Here is an 18732-nt window from a genome sequence, read left to right on the forward strand (position 1 = left end):
CAATCCGACTTTACAAATTTGAATCTAAATTATAATATCCAATTCAAACTCGAATTCAAATTTGTATACAGTATCATTGTAGTGTCATTAACACTAAACAATATCATAAGAAGGGACAATAGTTTCACAATCCAAATAAATGATATCACTGAAGAGTTTACATGTAAACCAAACTAAAACTCCAATTTGAAACTGACTCTTCAAAACAAATTTTAAATTCAATCTAAACTAGCTTGATTCAGGGTTCCTGGGGTTGAATTCACAAAAGGACATATTCCCAGATTTCACGGCCATCCCATCAAAGCTACCACAATACATACGCCTCTTCACCACATGATTGAATAAATTTAAAGCAATTGTATCCCATTGGAATAATTCGTCATTCACATCACAACCAATCCGTTGCAGATGAGAAATCCGTTAAATTCACAAAAGGACATATTCCCAGATTTCACGGCCATCCCATCAAAGCTACCACCATACATACGCCTCTTCACCACATGATTGATTAAATTTAAAGCAATCGTATCCCATTGGAATAATTCGTCATTCACATCACAACCAATCCGTTGCAGATGTGGAATTCAGTACAGCAAAAACCCCAAACACCAAAACCCCATTATCAAAATTTAACTTACTCTCGATTTGAATCCGAAACTTAAATATTTTTCCTAAGACCCTGTTATTCATTTCGCGAATCACATGGGTGCGGTGCGGATGTATAGAAATAAGAAACTGGGTGATTTTAGTGAACAGAAATTCGAGTAACCATTACTTAAAAAGAGAACTGCATATACAGCAGAGTAAGATATTAGAAGAGTATCAGAGCCTCCGATCCCAACACAGACACAAGTTCCATTACAACAGGATGATTAACCACTTGACAAACATGACGTGATTATATCTCCGTCAATAAGTTGCGACTTACTACAATAGAACGCGATAGACACAGAACACCAACTATTTACATTGTTCACTCCAACGCCTTCAACAAAGATAGAAAAGCTACATTTTAGGCGGCTTCCGCGAATCCAACTCTCATATTGCCGTAGTCAAAAACTGTATGGTAGGTGCCCATAAAAACATCCCCCAAGATCCTGCATTGTCACAAATACAAGTGGCAAGGTTTCAGAGATTATACAAAATCCCCAACATGCAGCCTTTCATAATGATGATTAGGGGTAGATCCGACTCGGTGTTTAACTCAAAACAGTGGAGCTCAACCAGAGATAACCCCAACTTGAGTTCGAGTCAAGCTGACTCAATTTGGAAGAGTCACTAAAATTTATCTTCTCTAATGATTCTTTTTCATTTCATTTTTTGTGGCTTTTACGCCAAAATCATCATTAGCTCAAACTAAATTTTCCAGGTCCGAATCCACCCCTGATATAAAAACAGATAAATTAATTTGAGAGAATAGCCATACCAGAGAGGACCACGTGGTGGAGGCACATCTAGCGCTGTAAATCCACTAATGCATTGCGCTGCTTCTCCCTCACCAACTTTTAGGATGTACTGTCATGGCATCATCCATATGAAATTTGTTAAGGATTATCGTGACAAATACAATAAACACAATTACCAGTCCCAACTAATTTATAATGAACCTGCTCAGGACTGAGGCTGAATGTCTTTCCACCGATGGTAAAGGCAACATTAGGCAAGGCAGACAAAGTGCTACAATCAACAGCCGATTCTCCCATAGGACTGGGCAGCCGATCACAGAGCTGCATTACCAGAGGAAAGCCTTGAGGAAACACAAAACTGGGACTCCCACAAATATACCAAATAAAAAGACATCATTTCACCTCATTAACATAGCTAATAATCCGCTCCTGTGTTTGATTCTGCTTGAGCTGGTTCTGCATCCATACAACTGTCATCTCACATGTTGAGCACATTGCATCGTGCACACCACCGGATGATCTCTTTGCATTCTCATCAACGACACTCTCAATGCCCATACTGATCGCATCCCATTAAAACAATTCAACAAGCAATGTATACTCACACAATTCACACACATCTATGCAAATTATTTGCATGTGCAATATTCATAACATTGTCTATGGGTTTAGTAAAAGAAATACATTTTTCAAGACAAACAAGTCAACAATTTACCTTACACCTCGAGTCCCATCAAATGTGCACAAACCAATTTGAGAGCAAATTTTTTCTGGCCCATCCTGGCAAACAAATTGATGATAATTAAAAACCAAAAATGAAGAAACAATGCTTTATTATTGATTATTTCTACCAGAGGTATGCCAGCTGCCTATAGATACCTTAGCTAAAAGCATATCAATTATGGTTTCTCCATATTGTGAAATTACAGCCTTGCATTCCTGACTAACTATCCCAGAGGCTCCGATGGCATGGTTGACTTCAGCTATGATAGTCTACAAGTTAAATAGAAAAAAGTACTTCAGTCGATCATGTAACAAACAGTATGTACACTTATGTATGTAAAAACTGCAGTCAATGGCCCAAAAGCTTGAACACTACACACAGATATTGATACACACCGTTGGGCCAGCCAACAACGAGGTTCCTGAATCAGCAATTGCTGCACATCCACTAGCACAGAACCCTGAAAAAGAAAGCCAACAGTTAGGAAGAAAAACAATTGATGACCAACTGCACTCAGTGACTCCATAGAACAATATAAGTGACAAATATTTTACTCACCAGTCGTTTTACCATCAATCAAGACATCACCCATGTCAAACTGCCCAACAAGACAGCAGATCATATTCAGAAAATTGAGATGGAAATATCCTACAATAAATACCAAAAGAAGTTGCCACAAACCTGCCAATACCCCTTCTGTGTCACAGGAACATATGTGTGCTCACCCTTGTAGTGATTAGGATCCATCCCACCAAAAACTATTTCACCCCCTTCTGCTTCATCAGCATTTCGGTTAAACCAAAATGAAAAAACAGGTTCACTAACAAGACCTTGATTCACCATATTGTACCTGAAGCACTTATAAGTTAGAGATCTTGGAAACGGAACTTCTACACCACCTATTCATCTATAACCAATAAACTTGAATAAAAAAATCTAAAAGAGCAAAAAATAAGAGTTAAGGTGCACCACTTTACCACACAGGAACAGCATTCTTAACAGCAATCTCTTGAAATCCAAGGCCAAGAATGCCATCAAACTTGGCCATAAGGAATGTGAGGCCAGGCTCTTTGGTTGCTTCAATAAATTCCTGAAACATACCATAACTATCAAGCAAAGGCAAAAGCCACAAGGTAAAAAAGTGATATTATAATTATTACTGCAGTTAGAACACAAGATCAAGACCTTATAATTACCTGATCTTTAACCACAAGATCACCAACTCTGACATGGTCTTCACTAAAGAACCCTGAGATAGCTCCAGTTCCATAATGGATATCTGCTGATTTACCTGTGTAAGGATCAAAACTGAATAAGTTCTCTGCCATTTATGACAAACTCCTACTACCTTCTTACTATTGAATTGCCATGCACATGAACATTCATCCAATCACACATAAAAACAGTGATGGAAATGGATAAGGCATGATACTGCCAACTATCATCTATAAATTGAAACACCAATTCAAAGGCTTCTAAATGATGTGCCTGTTGAACATATTTGATGAGACTCCAGTACAGGGCATAAAAATTGCAACTAAGTACTAGACTGTATACATTAGCATATATCCATAAAAAAAAAAAAGTAATCAAACTATAATAATACTTCAGCCATAGACCCCAGGGGTTAGCAATCTAGGGATTCCCCCATTTCCCAAAAAACAAAGAAGTTCTTCAGTGATAAAATACTTTTGGTCATGAAAAGGGCATACAGAAAACCCACATATAGAGTATGATTGCAAAGAAAAATTTGGCATCATAGCTAAAAGGCAATCAAAAAATTAAAAATTTAAGCAGCATTCAAATTAACAAAAAGCAGTACAAACCATTCTTCTTGTAAGTACTTGAGCTGCTTGATTTGTACTTGGAATGGAAATAGCAAGCAACCTGTGCCCAGATTCACAATCATGATAATCTCATAGAAAATATTTATACCTACATTTCTCAACACATAAATCCCACTTAAGACATTCAGAGAAAAGTAGAATTACTCACTGAGAAATAACACTTAGACGAGGGCACCCACAAATTTGAACTACCAGTGTCAAATATAACAGTGAAATTTTGTGGGGGCGTTCCAATACCAATCTCACCAAAGTACTGAGCATCCATGTAGTTCTTCAGTACAATATCAGCCTCCCCTGACTCTCCTAAGCTTCCACGAAGATGATATTTTCTAATAGAAGCCCTGAGTGACTCTCTCTCCTTGGAGTCAAGCCGCGCAGCAAGCCGGTTGTTTTGATCAAACTTCCTCTTTTTGAGTCCAATTTTATATAACCCGCCGTTGGGGGTAGAGAAAACCATAGGAAAAAGAAGCAAACAAAGGAAGAAGCTGACCATAATGGATTTCAACTTTGTTCCCATGTTGACAAAACTGTAAATTTTAATGGCAAAATTATTAATTATTAACTACTATATTAATCTTCACTACAAGCTAAGGAAACTGTGAATATCTGCTATGAATTCAGTAATGTTGTACATAACCTGTAATGCTAACTAATTTCTACAATAGAGGTAAGTGTACTAACAACAATATTAACAAGAAGTAAACAAAATTGTATTCATAGCAAAATAACTGTATTAACAACAATCTTATTAATTTAAAAATAGGGGTTAGTGGTACAAATTTGCAGACCACATTCTACATTGCATTATCATATTTCACCACATTTGTCATCAGATTATGTTTGTGTCTTGAAAATCATGTCAAAATTTCCCAACCTTAAAACCAATCTTTCCACTATCTTAAATGTTTTTAAAATTATCTCAACCTACTACTAGCAAAACATGCAACACAACAATTTGTCATGTTTAGAAATGGCCCAAAAAAATTATGTACTTAGACCCTTTAAAATACGCCAATAATCTTAGTAACCAAATCTTATTCTCACAATACAATAAATAAGATAATTTAGTAAATCAAAATCAAGAATAATCACAGTAATTACAACTATATAGAGATATATTTTTATGTAACATGTAAAGATTTCATCTGCTAATACTTGTCCTTTAACATTTCTTTAATTCATCTCCAACAAATTCTACTACAATAACATTTACTTAAGCATTCAAATCAGTTCGGATTACTAGTGTATCAACCCAAACACAATCTAATTTACTATCGAATCATGTCAAATTGACCTGATCTACAATTTGTTGAAAAACTCAACTCTATTAGATTTTTTTCGTGTCATGTCATATCAAATAAATAGGTTGTGTTAAAATTTACGAGCACTAGGTAAACATGTACCCACATAAGCACTTATCAAAAGACCAAAAGACTGAGTTTCACTAGTGTATCATGCCTGATTACTCATAGCATACACACCTACAGTCTAAGACTCCTCAACATCACCAGTCTGGTATTTCATAGTGACAAAATTGTAAGAAACAAGCAAGCCTGTCTGTATCCACCAAATTTAAACAGAATTCATTTTTGTAAGCTACTTTTGTTTGCAGGGACAACAAAGTATACAAATAAAGGTAGAGATTTTGCCACTATAAACCGACCACACCAAGTAGGTGACCAACCCCACAATTACAATATTAAATAAATCAAAAGTTTGATCTTGATATATTACCATTGAAAACCCACGTTCACTGGCTTGGGCACCCTACCTTGGCCACCCAAGCGACCACTTAGCAAAAATTTGTTAATCTAGTCTATACCAAACCTCTCCTTTCCTAGTCTTTATTTACCCAGAAAGCAAACCATTAAACATGTCGAACAAACAGAATCATACTTATAATCTCATATTTTCCAAAGGTTTAATTCCCAGAAATTCTTGTACTCCACGATATTAAAACAACAAAATATTCAATATCTTCCGTGAAATAAAAGTCAGAATGATCAAAACAGTCAACAGATGAAGACCATACTTTTCTCAGCCACTTGATACTTCTAATTGTCCATTTTCGAAAGATAACTCTATTATCAGAAACTTTGTAAAATCTAAAACTCATGAAATTAAAACTAAATGTCAAAATTATTAAAAACAAGATCCAGAGAGACAGTGCTTCACATTCTCAGCTAATCATTACATTCGGTCGCTTAATTTTTATCAAATTTTCTCAGCATCCAAACAGAACTATAACTTGATTATCCGCATGTTCGATTCCCAAAAAAAGAGCTTCAAACTCCACGAAATTAGCATAAACAACATCAAACATAAAATTAGCGTCAAAATAATAAAAAGCACATTGGATAAAGACAGCAATCAGTTTTCTCATTCACTTATCACTTCCGATCGGCTTGCTTTCTCGCATTTTCTCACCAACCAAACAGAACGATCACATGAGAAAAAGTCGAACTAGCAAAAACGCAATGATATTGCGTAATCGAAACTATAACTAAAGAAATTAAAGCGAGAAAATTGAATAGATTCAAATTAAAATTTATAATTACCCACTCAGTGAGTCGGAATTGGAAATCGATAAAGAGAGTCGTCGAAACGAGAAACAACTGTGAGATGAGAGGTATCAGTGCAGTTTTGGTGCTGTTAATAAAGCGCTGGAGAGTGGGTTGAGCGGGCAATTGTAGGACACGAGGACCGTACACGTGTGCGTGATGATCGGATATTCTTTCCTTGGTAGCTAAGAGATTGAAACTAAGTAAAGTTGATGTCATGCGTCGATTGACTATCAAGCTTGATGCTGATGCATTACAATGACCATTCGTTTGGGCACTTTTGAAAAAATAACAATAATTAGGTAAGATTTTTAATGTAGGAATTTGACAAGAAACTCTTATTATTCAAAATTAAATTAAAGTGTCACGCAACAAAATTCGTTATTTAAGGGCAATGAGATTGAATTTTTATTTATATTTAAAAAACTTCTATTATAAATAATATTATTTAATTCGAATAAATTTAAAATGAGTTTAGATTAAGTAAATTTGAATTTGAATATAATGAATTTATATTGTTAAACTCAAAGTTTACGAGTTTAAAAAAATTTGATTTAAATTAATTAAAATGATATTATTTTAATCACTTTTAACCAATTTGAGTTCAGTTTGATATTATAATCGAATTTTAAATTGATTTTTCTTAAACTAGCTTGGGAGAGCTCATCGAGCACAAGTGTAGACTTAAATTTGACATTTCAAATCAAATCAAATTAGAACTTACCCAAATTCAAGTTCAATTTAAGATAACTTCAATTTTATCATTAACGATAAAATCATGTAAATGGGTGGTCTAACTATCTATTTTATATTTAATTTAAGATTATTCAATTATATAATTATTATTTATTAATACCTATCTATTAATTGATGAAGTATTATTTCATATTATAATTATAATTGAGTACTGTTATACGTACTTACTTTTTAATATATCAATAGATATATGCATGATAAATTATAATATAATTGGATATTGTTTTATTATTAATTTAGAATTTTTTAACAATATATATTAAATATATGCGTATTTATATATATATATATATATATATAATTATATTAATAAAATTATATCAGGCATAGTGATAATTTCTCACCCAAAGTTTTGTTTATTTATAATTATTTTATACACGTTTGGGTTGGGCTCAGGAGTCTTATGTTTGAAATTTGAATGGGCTGGGCTGAAGAAGTGTACTCATTTCTTTCCTTAGTTCATGTGCCCGTGCCCGTGCCGCATGAACATTTCAAAGGTTACATAGTTTCTTTGTATATGGGCAATGAGTAGTGGTATATTGATGCTGAATTGTAATGTAATATAATTGGGGATGAATTCCATAGAAGCCAACCCGAAACAGTGATCGACTCGAATTTATAAAATCTAACTTAATTTTGAGTTGCCGATGAAATCAATGTTAGAAAAAATAGACTTTGAAGATGATGATGAAAAAAAAGTTAAAAAAAATAAATTTATTAACAAATTCCTAACTATTTGTCAGATTTAAATCGACTTAACTCAAACTCAAATTAGAGGCTTGAAGCTATCGAAGCTTGTTTTGAGCCTATCAATGTAACCCTAAGAACACTTAATAATTCATGTGTTATGTTTCTATTATTAAAGGAAAAAAAAAAAAAGGAACAAATACTCAGTCAGGAATCAAATCAAAGACACAAAAACCCTAATTAATTCTTTCTAAGAGGACAACTTTGCTCTTATACAAGTTGAAATATCTCTCTTTTTTTTTTTTTCTCTACATTATTGCTTGGTTTGTTGAATATTATTTAATACACATTAATGATTAGGGTTACAATCAATTCATATCGAATTTGAATGAACTCAATTGATATCGATTGAAAATTTAAAGAGCCAATGAGAGATAGACAAATTAAAATTTAAACTCAATTAAAAAAATAATTTTTACGTTCAATTTGAATGGACTCAAATTCAACTCATTTCATCTAAATTCGAGTTGGAGCAATTCAATGGAATTCAACCGTATTAATGATTGTTAGGTTCAATTGAAATAAAAAAAAATAATAATAATAATAAAAAAGCTCAAATGCTTAAGCACTTTGTGTTAACTACAAATTAGCCTAGATTAGGTGGGTACAGCCTTTTTAAAACGCATTTCCTCCATGTTCTTCTCTATCAAAACAGCTTTATGGTCTAGAATATATAAGGCAAGACAGATAAACCCTGATGCAAATAGGTCGGCAATTGCGACCTACCTTAGTCATTGAACTATCGAACTTCCATAGAAGTAATCACCATAGTGATCATGGGTGGATTCGACCTGAGCTTTTCGAGCTTGGATCACTATTTATTTTGATTTGAATCTACTCTAAGAAATTTCAATCTCCATCATTAATGCACTCTAGAAGAAGAAATAAAATTAGGGCAGCCGATCTTCAAACTCTACTGCACAACTGGAAACTTATAACATCTACAACGACAGAAAGATGAACTGTTTCTACAGAAGAGGAGATTCTTACTCTGACTCAAAAATCTTAGCACCGAGGATAAAATATGAATCACGTGTATTTTTTATCACTGTAGTCAGGGCAACTAAATACTTTACAATATTGATAAGATCAGTAATACTTTCAAGATGATCTGAATATTTGAATTCGGATTAATTCAAATAAAATTTAAAATTAAATTATTTCTAAATTGAGTTTGAAACTCAGTTTGTTGGGATTTTGAGCTGACTTTGAATTAGGTGTTACGGCAACACATTAACTCTTAACATAAGCTCATAATAATGAAGCATTTTTTTTACAACTACCCTGCTGGGCATAACAATAACCCACCGCTAAGAACTCTCATTTCAATTAAGAACATTTGGCTTTCCGATGGGATAGAAAGTAGCTGATCCTAAATTTATATAGATCTCTTCTGAGTTCAGATTCTCATGTGTTCATGTCGCTGCTGTTTCCTGTAGTTGTAGAGTTGTTACCATTTTGCTGGTTTTGATCATGAGAATTGCCGAGAATGGAAGTGATGGCGGCCACTAGAGCTGCAGTGAAGCTTGGATCAGATTTAATGGCGGCCGTTAATGCCGCGCTCATGTTGTCATATGGCACAGTCGCCTGCGTCTCATTTTGCGGTAAACAGGGAGTTTGAACTCTCAGTGTTCTAAGAAGACCCAAAATATTGTTTGGTTGCTCATTAACCAGCTGACCAAAAACATGTGGCATGGCGAGAGAACTGAGAGGCAGGTTTTGAGAAGAGCCATGAACTTGGCTTACTGGGCATTGAAACTGTGTGGGATTTTCGGGACTGTGCTGAGTGAGGTCTAAAGTAACAGTAGGAAATGGCGCTGAAGCAGAGAGTGATGCCAAACTTGGTGAGCTAATCATCCCATCTGGGCTGATCATTGATCCCGAAAGGAGCATGGACGCCGCAGCTGATGTTGTTGATGCCATTGACACAGCAGCAGGAGGCAGTGGATGGTTGTGATTGCCTTCGTAAGTCGTTATAAGAACAGTTCGATCTTTCGCACATCGTTGTACCTATTTTGGACACCAATTCGATTCAAAATTTCAGCTTTTTCTACATAAATTCTCATCTTATCTAGGTCTTAACAAGTTTTTGCACCTGTTTGCGAACCGGGCAATTGGAGTCCATGGTGCAACGATAGTAAGCTCGAGGACAAGGGTTTCCTTTGGCCTTCTTCTGCCCATATTTTCGCCATTGACATCCATCAGAAATCTGTCATATATGCAACAAAATGAGTTTAAAAATATTCAACCTAAATATAAAAATAGGAAACTAGAGAAGAACAGTATACAATTTAGCTCTCAGCCTCCTTTTTGTCTCTTTCTTGAATCTTACTTCAACAAAAGCAGGCGCTTTATTCTTGTGTGCTCGTAAATCTATGTCTCATGTCTGCCATTTGTTTTCGTTTGTTTATGAAATTATTGTCAAAGGAGATGATGTTTCTAAACAGTATTTATACACCCTCCTATGAAAATTTGATCTTAAACTTGTTTAATACTCACCATAGCCGCTTCTGATCGAGCTCGAACTGAGACTCGGGCTTTTCTGATCGTCATTGTCTGTGAAGAATTAAACTTGCGAACTTTGTTTGAAATCCACCCAGATGGATGAACTCGTTCTGGGCTCTCTTCTCTATTATCCAAACGATCAACTGCAACAATTTCGTTAATCTTCTGTGCTTCCATGGACTCAACTATGATATTTTCGGGCGATATAGAAGATTGAGCAAGTTCATGATGATCCTTTCCAGCTTGACCCAGATCCATAAACTGCCTTGCAACACTGACTCCTTCAATCCTCTTCGCCATCTAATCAATTAACATGCTTCATATCAAAACCAGCTTCATAAATAAAGGCGTACAAAATTTACCATTGATGCTGTAATTCCAGTAAAATCAATTAATTACCTCAGGAGTTTGAAATCTTCCATGTCTTAAGACATGCTGAGCTTGCATAAATGTGTATAAATGCATCAGTAATGCACGGTAGTTATTGTTGGCTTGATTAAGCAAGCTCTTTAAACGTTGATTCTCAGTATTCATCTTCTTCAAGTCTGCCCGGATGACTGAAATCTGTCACATGAAGAAGAAGAAAATAATAAACATCACAGAAACAATAGATATAGATGATCAAAATCTCACACAGACAAACCTGATCCGTCTCACTACTCATGCTAATCGTAGAGAGATTTAAACAAGTCTGCAATTCAAAGAAAAAAAAAGAAAACTATACATAATTAGAAAGAAAAATAACACTGAATTTACTGATATATATTATATATATGATCATACATGATGAAAACTTACATTGACATCGAGCTCGATTATTTCTTGCTCATCTCGGTCATGAATGGGAGCTGTTTCTTTGTTGGCATGAAGCAAGGTCGACGTTTCGTTATGATCTTGAGGAAAGAGGTTCATCTCATTGACTACCCTTCTATAAGAACCCTCATCTCCTGCAGAATCGATATTGAGAGTTCGATCTTGAGCAGAAGAAGCGTGGACATCCATGGTGAAGTCTTTGTTCTTGATGGTATTGAATTGAAGAGGAGTAGAGTTGAGTGGTTTTGTGTTATTAATGGAAAGGAAGAAAGTAAGAGAAAGAGTATCAAAGAAGAGTCACATTCCTTTGTCAAGGGGTTATTGCTTATGTTGTGGAGAGAGAGAGAGAGAGAGATAATTGAAGACGTGTAAATAATAATATAATATTGACACACTTCAAACCAATTAGGTTTAAAGGGTAACATCTAATTACCCGACTCTAATAAAAGCTTCTAGGTAATAAAAAATATAATAAACACTATGAATGGAAAATGATTTGGACTTGACATTTCGATCAATCTGAGAACATAAAATATTTAGTATAGTGGGTAAACTTATAATCACTAAATTTAAATCCGAACTCTATACTCTAAAGTCGTATGTTTTTACTATTTAAACAATCTTTTAAAGATAAATGAATCAATACTATAAGTTAAATAAATCAGTGATGTCAATTAGATATGATTAAAATTATATATATTTAAGATATATTTATTAAATAAGATTTAATAATATATATTTTCAATCGAGTGTCTTATATGTATAGTTATAATCTTAAAAACTAAATTCAAACTTTCATATTAATAACTCAATTCAATGATGTAATAATTATTATTAATACATGGTATACTTTAATTTGAGTCGTTTTATTTTTGGTAAGGGGTTTAGTTATATTAACCTTAAAAAAGTATGAATCAATGGTTGAATTATAGCTGAATAAAATTCATTCGATTTAACCTTAAATCAATATAATCTAATATCTACATTGGATGTTAATTATAACCAATATGATATGGCTTTTAAAATAATGGTGGGACGAAGAGCAGGAAGAAGAAGAAATCAATAATGTAAAAAAGGGAAGAAATGTGAAGTGTCCAATGGAGGATATACAAGATTCTAGTCGCAATGTGTGAGGTAAGGTGGTGCGTCAAATTTACAGGTGGCTTGTAAGTATGAAGTCAAATAGACAGGGAGATTATTTTTTAATACTAATCAATACTTGAAGGTTTTAAAATATATGATGTAAAGCTTAATTATTAAGTGCTAAATTTCAAAGTAATTTAATTATGTTATTCTTGATTAAGACGATACTGAATGTTCATCATTGACATGTAATAATTTAATACATGTTTTTAAAATCACAGTAGCAGAAAAGCCATAAAAGTGATCTGACTGTAAAACTGTAGGAAGAAAACTAGAAAGATGGATCTCTTTTTTTCTGTCTCTCGTAATCCTTGTGTCTATCTTCAAAGTGACAGTAGAAATTACCTTGTAGATGAAGTCAATGAAGAAAGAAGAAAAGAAGGAGAAGAAGAACTCGTCTTGGTCCTTGTACTTTTTCCTCTCAGTTCAGATCCAACCGCACAGCTGAGTGGTGTTGAAATCTGCTATGGCTAATGAACTAGATTTATGAGAGTTAATGTAGCGAAAATATACAAAGAAACTATACCTAGCTGAGGTACCAAAACTCAAAAGAAAATCAAAGCATATACAAGTCCTATTGAAACAGAAAAGTGGTCTCGTAGGATCACCTTAACTGCCTTGGTCCTGCTAGTTTTACCATAATATCAGTACAGGTCTGGTAAAGTAGCAGCTCAAAGTCAAGAGTCATCCCCACAAAGTTAGGCATCTACTGGACCATTCAACTTTTTGCCCAAAGATTTTCTATCCAGGAACAACTTTACCTAACCTAAATTTCAACTAGGTGGATTCAAATCAGGTCCAAATAAGGATCAATTTATGTTTGAACCAACTCAAATAACAAACATTGACACTGGAGAAGACAAGAAGTCACCAAAAAAGGAGAGAAAGAATCACTTAAGAAAGAGAAGAAGAAAAATTATTAGAAAATAAAAAGTTTAGGTGAAAAATTATTCAGAGACTCTCAAACTCAAGTCAAACTGTACAATTTAAACTTCAGTTCGAATTTACTTTCTTCAAGTCAAATACAAAAATAAATCCAAACTAACTTAACTCGAACCTATCCCCATATATGATAGCCTTGCAAGTAAGTTTTCATTATATATTTTAATTAGTTGAAACACACAGAATTTGCCACCTAAAGAAAGGGAAAAAAAAAGAGCAGGGATTTAAATACAAAAAATATAAATAAAATTATCAAAATCTTGGCTTATATCATATAATAGTTGTGAAACCCGATCGTTGCATCTAAAGTTTTACATATTTGATGTAAAACTTTCCCAACTAGATACAAAACAAATGACCAGACTCAAATAAGGGTTACTCATCAGGGAAAAAAAAGGGGGAAAATTGGCTTTCAGTAAACAAAAATAAAGATTAAAGTTAAGAGATATCACAAAAGAAAGTTAAAATGTTATACAGCTAATTTAAGTACATATTACAGGGTTGCCATCAACATAGCTCGGATTTTTGCTCTCAAATCATCAGAAACTTCACTAGTTGAATTGGAGGGCTGAGATGAAGCCCTTCCATCTTGATTTATTTTTGATAAATCCACAGAAGGTTCCCTACTAGCATGATATGATGATTTTGATACATCCGCAGAAGTTTCTCTACTAAGGGCATTGCTATTGCTTGCTTTTGATTGATCTGATTTAATCTCCCCTTCCTCCAGGTCTACTTCTCTTTCCGAGTGAGACCTCTTCCTATGCTTTAGGTGTCTGTGCTCCTCATCAGAGCTATATTTGCGCCTGCGATGATGTCGGTGGCGACCATGCTCATCATCTGAGGAGCTAACATGCTTGTGTCGAGGTCGAGAATTGCGATGCTCATCATCATAGGAGCTATCATGCTTCTGCAAATCTTTGGACTCTTGAGATTCATCATCAGAGAATTTATGTTGCCTATGTCGATGTCGTGAGTGCCGATGCCGAGAATCTCTGTCCTTTGATGAGGAATGTCTTTTTCTGTCCCTGCTGTGGTGTGAAGATCGATGAGAATGCCGTTTCTTTTTAGAGCGCTTGTGATCATTTTCTTCCTTTTCTTCTTCTTCCTCCTCTTCTCCATCCCCATTAGATCTTGAACGATACTTCCTCTTTGAACGTCTTTCACTATCTTCACCAAAATCTTTCATTTCAATCTTCTCATTTTTGCTAGAAGTATCAACATCAACTGGAACCGAACTGCCCTCTCTTTCTTTGCCTAAGAGATTTGCAACCTCAGCACTTGATCCAGAAAACCCAGAACCTGCCGGTCCTACAGATAAGCAGTGCAATGTTTCATTTTTTGAAGGTGCTGCTTTACTTTTAATCATGGCGGTAAAAACTTTTGCCCTCTTCAATCTCTCAGCCTTCAACTTCTGTTCTTCTGTCAAGCTGGCCTCAGATGAGTCAGCCTCACTTGCAGCAGCAATAGCAGCTGATTTTGCGATAGCATTTGCAACAGGTACAGGAATACTTGGCTCCCCCTTCTGATCCAACCTCTGTTCAGAACTCTGGCACTGAGAAGTCTGTCCACCCTCACTGATAGGGCCTTGACTGGAACCATTTAAAGACTTATTTGATAGAATGTCTAGATTGGGATTTCTAATGCCTCGTGTAGCTGCCTGAAGAATGGCAGCAGCTGCAGCTGCATTCAAGGTGACACCAGTATTAGGTGCAGTGACTTTTGAAGGTTGTTCTTGTCCATCCTTCTTCGACTTGCTTATTACCATCTTAAACTTTTCCTTCTTGTCAGAATCATAAGGTATATCAGATCCTAAGGATTGCATATCACTTTCTTTGGATACAGCCTTTTTCTTGTCCACCCCCAACCCTGTTGAATCACGCCTATCAGAACTGGAACCCTTGCCAGGTAACTTTGACTGTAAACCAATGAGAAAAAACATATCAGCGAAAAGGGAAAAGAAACATCATGGACATTGATGAACTTTGGGATAGATTCTAAGGGTAGTCATACCACATGGTATTCATGGAATGTAAAGATCAATAGACAAATGGATGACAAACTCACGATGAAATAATTTGTAAGGACAGAAAACATTACATTGGCGAAACTCACCTCTTCAGAACTATTAAGAACTTTTAGATAGTAGGGATAATACAAGTTTGATGGCAGAAGGAACGGAAATCTTCCATAGGCACGGTCCTGTTCAACAAGAACGGTCTCAAATTCTTTCCCATTTCTGAGGATAAATTCAACTATCTTTTCAACTGCTCTCTTCATGTCAGATGGAGGCTCCACAACAGGTAATTCAAACTTGGGCTTGCTTGGTGAAGCAGAACCTTGTGGCTTATCAGCAGCAGGGCGAAGTGAAGCCAAGTCACATTCTTTTTTTGTCCCACTTGAAGTTCTAAACTTTACCGCACTAACTGATTGGTTTCTTTTTATCATAGGAGCCTTCTCTTTTGAAGAAGGAAACGAATGCTTAGAAACTTTCTCGTCCTTCCTAGCCACATTTCCAGGAGATTCTGTCTGCTCAGAACCCTTCGAAATGGTTGCATTAACAGAATCAGAAGCAGCCCCAGACTTGTTTCTTTTAAGTTCCAGGGTATCCTCAGCTCCATCATCTTCATCCTCTCCAGAACCATACACAGAACCAAGCAAAGACAATGCACCACCTCCTCCGACACCAGTGGTTTGATCAAGCCCGCTTTCATTTTTGTTTTCTTCACTCAGAAGATCCGAGTTATCAACGAGAAATCTAAAGTATGAATGCAGATGATGATCAGGCATCAAGAACCCAAATGTTGGGTTGTCTCCTTGTTTGACCCTCAAAACTATTTCAGATTGCCCACCATGCTTGCTAACAAACATAGCAGTCCTAGCAATGATTTGATGTACCTTCTCTGTCGGAGGCTGAAAAAGAAATAAAAGAATATTTGTGTCTCAATAATATGAAACATAAACCAGAAATTCAACAACCAATAAAGACTAACTAAATATCCCAAGAGAAAAATCCAATCGAATCTCACTTATATTCAGATAATCACAAAGATCAAGAAACAGAACTCTACGAAGATATGTATCATCCCATTTGCTCTCAAGGGTTAAGATTTGTGAAAGCAACAGATTTTTATCATCCTAATCCCACCTGCACGGCCCCTTGTCATGACATCACAAGGAAACAAGGAGCCCACGAATGGCAACCTTGGATCACAAGAACTTCCATCTCTGCGCCAAGCATCTGAAACTTAGACATGATAAGCCTTAGAATAACAAATGCACCTTTCACAACTATCATTCGGCCAATCTGGTTAAGTATCAAACAAACAATTATATGCTGATAACATGGAAAATCATGATGTAAATAGAAATCGTCCTTGCAACTACTTACTAGGTTTTGAAGTAAACTTTCTGGCACTGGGAAGGGAGGCCGAAACCCAGACTCAGCCTCAACATTTCTTTCAACAGTGGATTCACCAGTGTTTCCGTATGAAAAGGGAACAGCATTATAGCCACTGTCATTCACAGGTATGGCTCCATCACCCAAATCTGGAAATAAAACAAAAAGCAGAATTAAAAATCAATCTTGCATGCAACCATTTCTCGTTTAATGGTACTAGCAATCCATATCAGCAAAAATCCCAAGAAACTTAAAAGGAAAAGCCAGAGGTAAGAATATTCTTACCTGTCTCTCTGAAAGATGAAACTGGTGGAAACTACCATTCTTCCTGCAACTTTTGAATATTGATGTAATACATAACATCCACACAAACTAAAAACTATACTCCAAATTTTTGGCCTGATAATGCATTCAAAAGGGACTACTGTAAAAAATATATTGACCAAGTTTGGTCATTAAGCTTGGCTTCACACTTTTAATAAAGAGAACTGCATGTAACATGAAATTCAAGATTTGTTTCTCTTCCCAGTTTCAATTCTCCACAACCAAACAAGTACAGCACAGAGGAACGTGAATTTAGGTACTAATATAAATTAGAATGCCCCTTCAAATATAGAAATGACATGAAACGTAAACCAAATATTTATATTTTCGGTTCAATTATATTCTCAGCCGCCAAACAAACCTCCCAAGAGAATATCGATTTGAGTACTCCCTGATAAATTTAATTTTAGCTAATTGTAACACTTTAATAATGAATGCGACAAATAAACAAACGACACTTTCATTTTTATATACAACAATTAAAACACAAAATATCACTTTCATTCAAACCCCAATTTACACATAGAACTTCAAAAATTCAATACTTGATATAAAAATATATATTGATAGGTAAACTATTACCTTGTTCGTATTCTGCTGACGTGGAAGGCAAATCGAGGTATCTTTCATGATCAAGCTCTGATTCCGACGGGGAATCCGGATGACGTGGCGGCGAGAGACGACGCTTGACGCGAGGCGGAGGAGAGGAGAGAAGGTGGCGGACGTCGTAACGGTCGATGGAGAGTGAGTTCCACTCAACCAAGGCGGCAGCGGAGTTCACGAACGATGCGTTGGTGTCGTCGTCGAAGAGCAGGGCATGCCGGCCGATCACCTCCAGATCCATTGATTGATTTTTGACCGTTCGATTGGGGAGAGGGAGAGAGAATATATAAAGATTAATGAAACCCTATGTCTTAATTTCACTTCTACAGATACCGGACAAGTTATTATTATTATTATTATTTTTGCGCTTTTGTGAGGGGAAATTAAAATAAGCCAAAAGGCTTACTCCCACACAAGGTACAGTGAATTCTCAAACTCAAACTTTTTAATTTTTAAAAGGCCAAACGACTATTTCCCACCCAAGGTTTAGCGTTTTCTCAAAAGTCCCCCCTTTAACTATGGAAACACCAAATACCCACCCATGACCGGTTAGATTTAACCAAACCCTAACGGTGGTAGGGGTAAAATTGTCATTTTTGCTATAATATTAAAAATAAACTAAAATAGAATCTAATTTTGCCCCCCTAAACTTTAAAAATTAAAATTTTCCCCCACCCTAAGTTTTAAAAAATCACAGTTTCACCCTAGGGTTTGGTTTTGAAATCTCCGACGACCTCTCCGGCTCCGTTGCTGACGGTCGCTCCCTCCCGAAGCAACATCTCCTTCCGGCGATCTCTTTCCTCCCATTTGGAGGTCCGATCGGCTCCCGGAGACGTCGTGGGAGACGAAGAACTTCATCAGGAAGACGAAGTTCTTCGTCTTCCCAGAAGAAGTCGACGCCTTCGTCTTCGTCTGGGAAGACGAAGAACTTCGTCTTCCCGATGAAGTTCTTCGTCTCCCA

The 18732-nt window shown here is 35.6% G+C and overlaps 3 protein-coding genes across 12 annotated transcripts; all 3 read right to left on the bottom strand.

Moving 5' to 3' along the window:
* Positions 1–743: 743 nt before the first annotated feature.
* On the bottom strand, positions 744–6691 carry LOC123220234 (aspartic proteinase A1-like). The gene is made up of 14 exons (XM_044642323.1): positions 6536–6691; positions 4126–4504; positions 3957–4017; positions 3327–3421; positions 3108–3220; positions 2812–2980; positions 2689–2728; positions 2526–2590; positions 2286–2399; positions 2122–2186; positions 1809–1965; positions 1608–1727; positions 1427–1515; positions 744–1097 (listed from the first exon to the last, which is right to left on the bottom strand). The coding sequence occupies exons 2-14, from the start codon at positions 4492–4494 to the stop codon at positions 1013–1015; spliced, it is 1542 nt and encodes a 513-aa protein (XP_044498258.1). The 5' UTR covers positions 4495–4504; positions 6536–6691; the 3' UTR covers positions 744–1012.
* A 2587-nt stretch (positions 6692–9278) lies between these two features.
* On the bottom strand, positions 9279–11686 carry LOC123192237 (WRKY transcription factor 42-like). The gene is made up of 6 exons (XM_044604720.1): positions 11345–11686; positions 11190–11237; positions 10946–11110; positions 10541–10846; positions 10137–10250; positions 9279–10051 (listed from the first exon to the last, which is right to left on the bottom strand). Exons 1-6 carry the CDS (start codon positions 11546–11548, stop codon positions 9449–9451), a joined length of 1440 nt encoding a protein of 479 aa, XP_044460655.1. The 5' UTR covers positions 11549–11686; the 3' UTR covers positions 9279–9448.
* Positions 11687–13854: 2168 nt separating this feature from the next.
* LOC123220623 (splicing factor, suppressor of white-apricot homolog) lies at positions 13855–18117 on the bottom strand. Of its 10 annotated transcripts, none has more exons than XM_044643146.1 (4): positions 17751–18117; positions 16836–16993; positions 15560–16357; positions 13855–15362 (listed from the first exon to the last, which is right to left on the bottom strand). In XM_044643146.1, the coding sequence occupies exons 1-4, from the start codon at positions 18010–18012 to the stop codon at positions 13938–13940; spliced, it is 2643 nt and encodes an 880-aa protein (XP_044499081.1). In that variant the 5' UTR covers positions 18013–18117; the 3' UTR covers positions 13855–13937. The 10 variants fall into 10 exon arrangements, with proteins under 10 accessions (XP_044499081.1, XP_044499119.1, XP_044499152.1 ...); XM_044643184.1 differs by having other exon boundaries at positions 16474–16993; positions 17130–18075; XM_044643217.1 differs by adding an exon at positions 16593–16685 and having other exon boundaries at positions 16836–18075.
* Between the last annotated feature and the right edge of the window lie 615 nt (positions 18118–18732).

The sequence above is a fragment of the Mangifera indica genome, chromosome 1, assembly GCF_011075055.1.
Source record: "Mangifera indica cultivar Alphonso chromosome 1, CATAS_Mindica_2.1, whole genome shotgun sequence".
Lineage (NCBI taxonomy): Eukaryota > Viridiplantae > Streptophyta > Magnoliopsida > Sapindales > Anacardiaceae > Mangifera > Mangifera indica.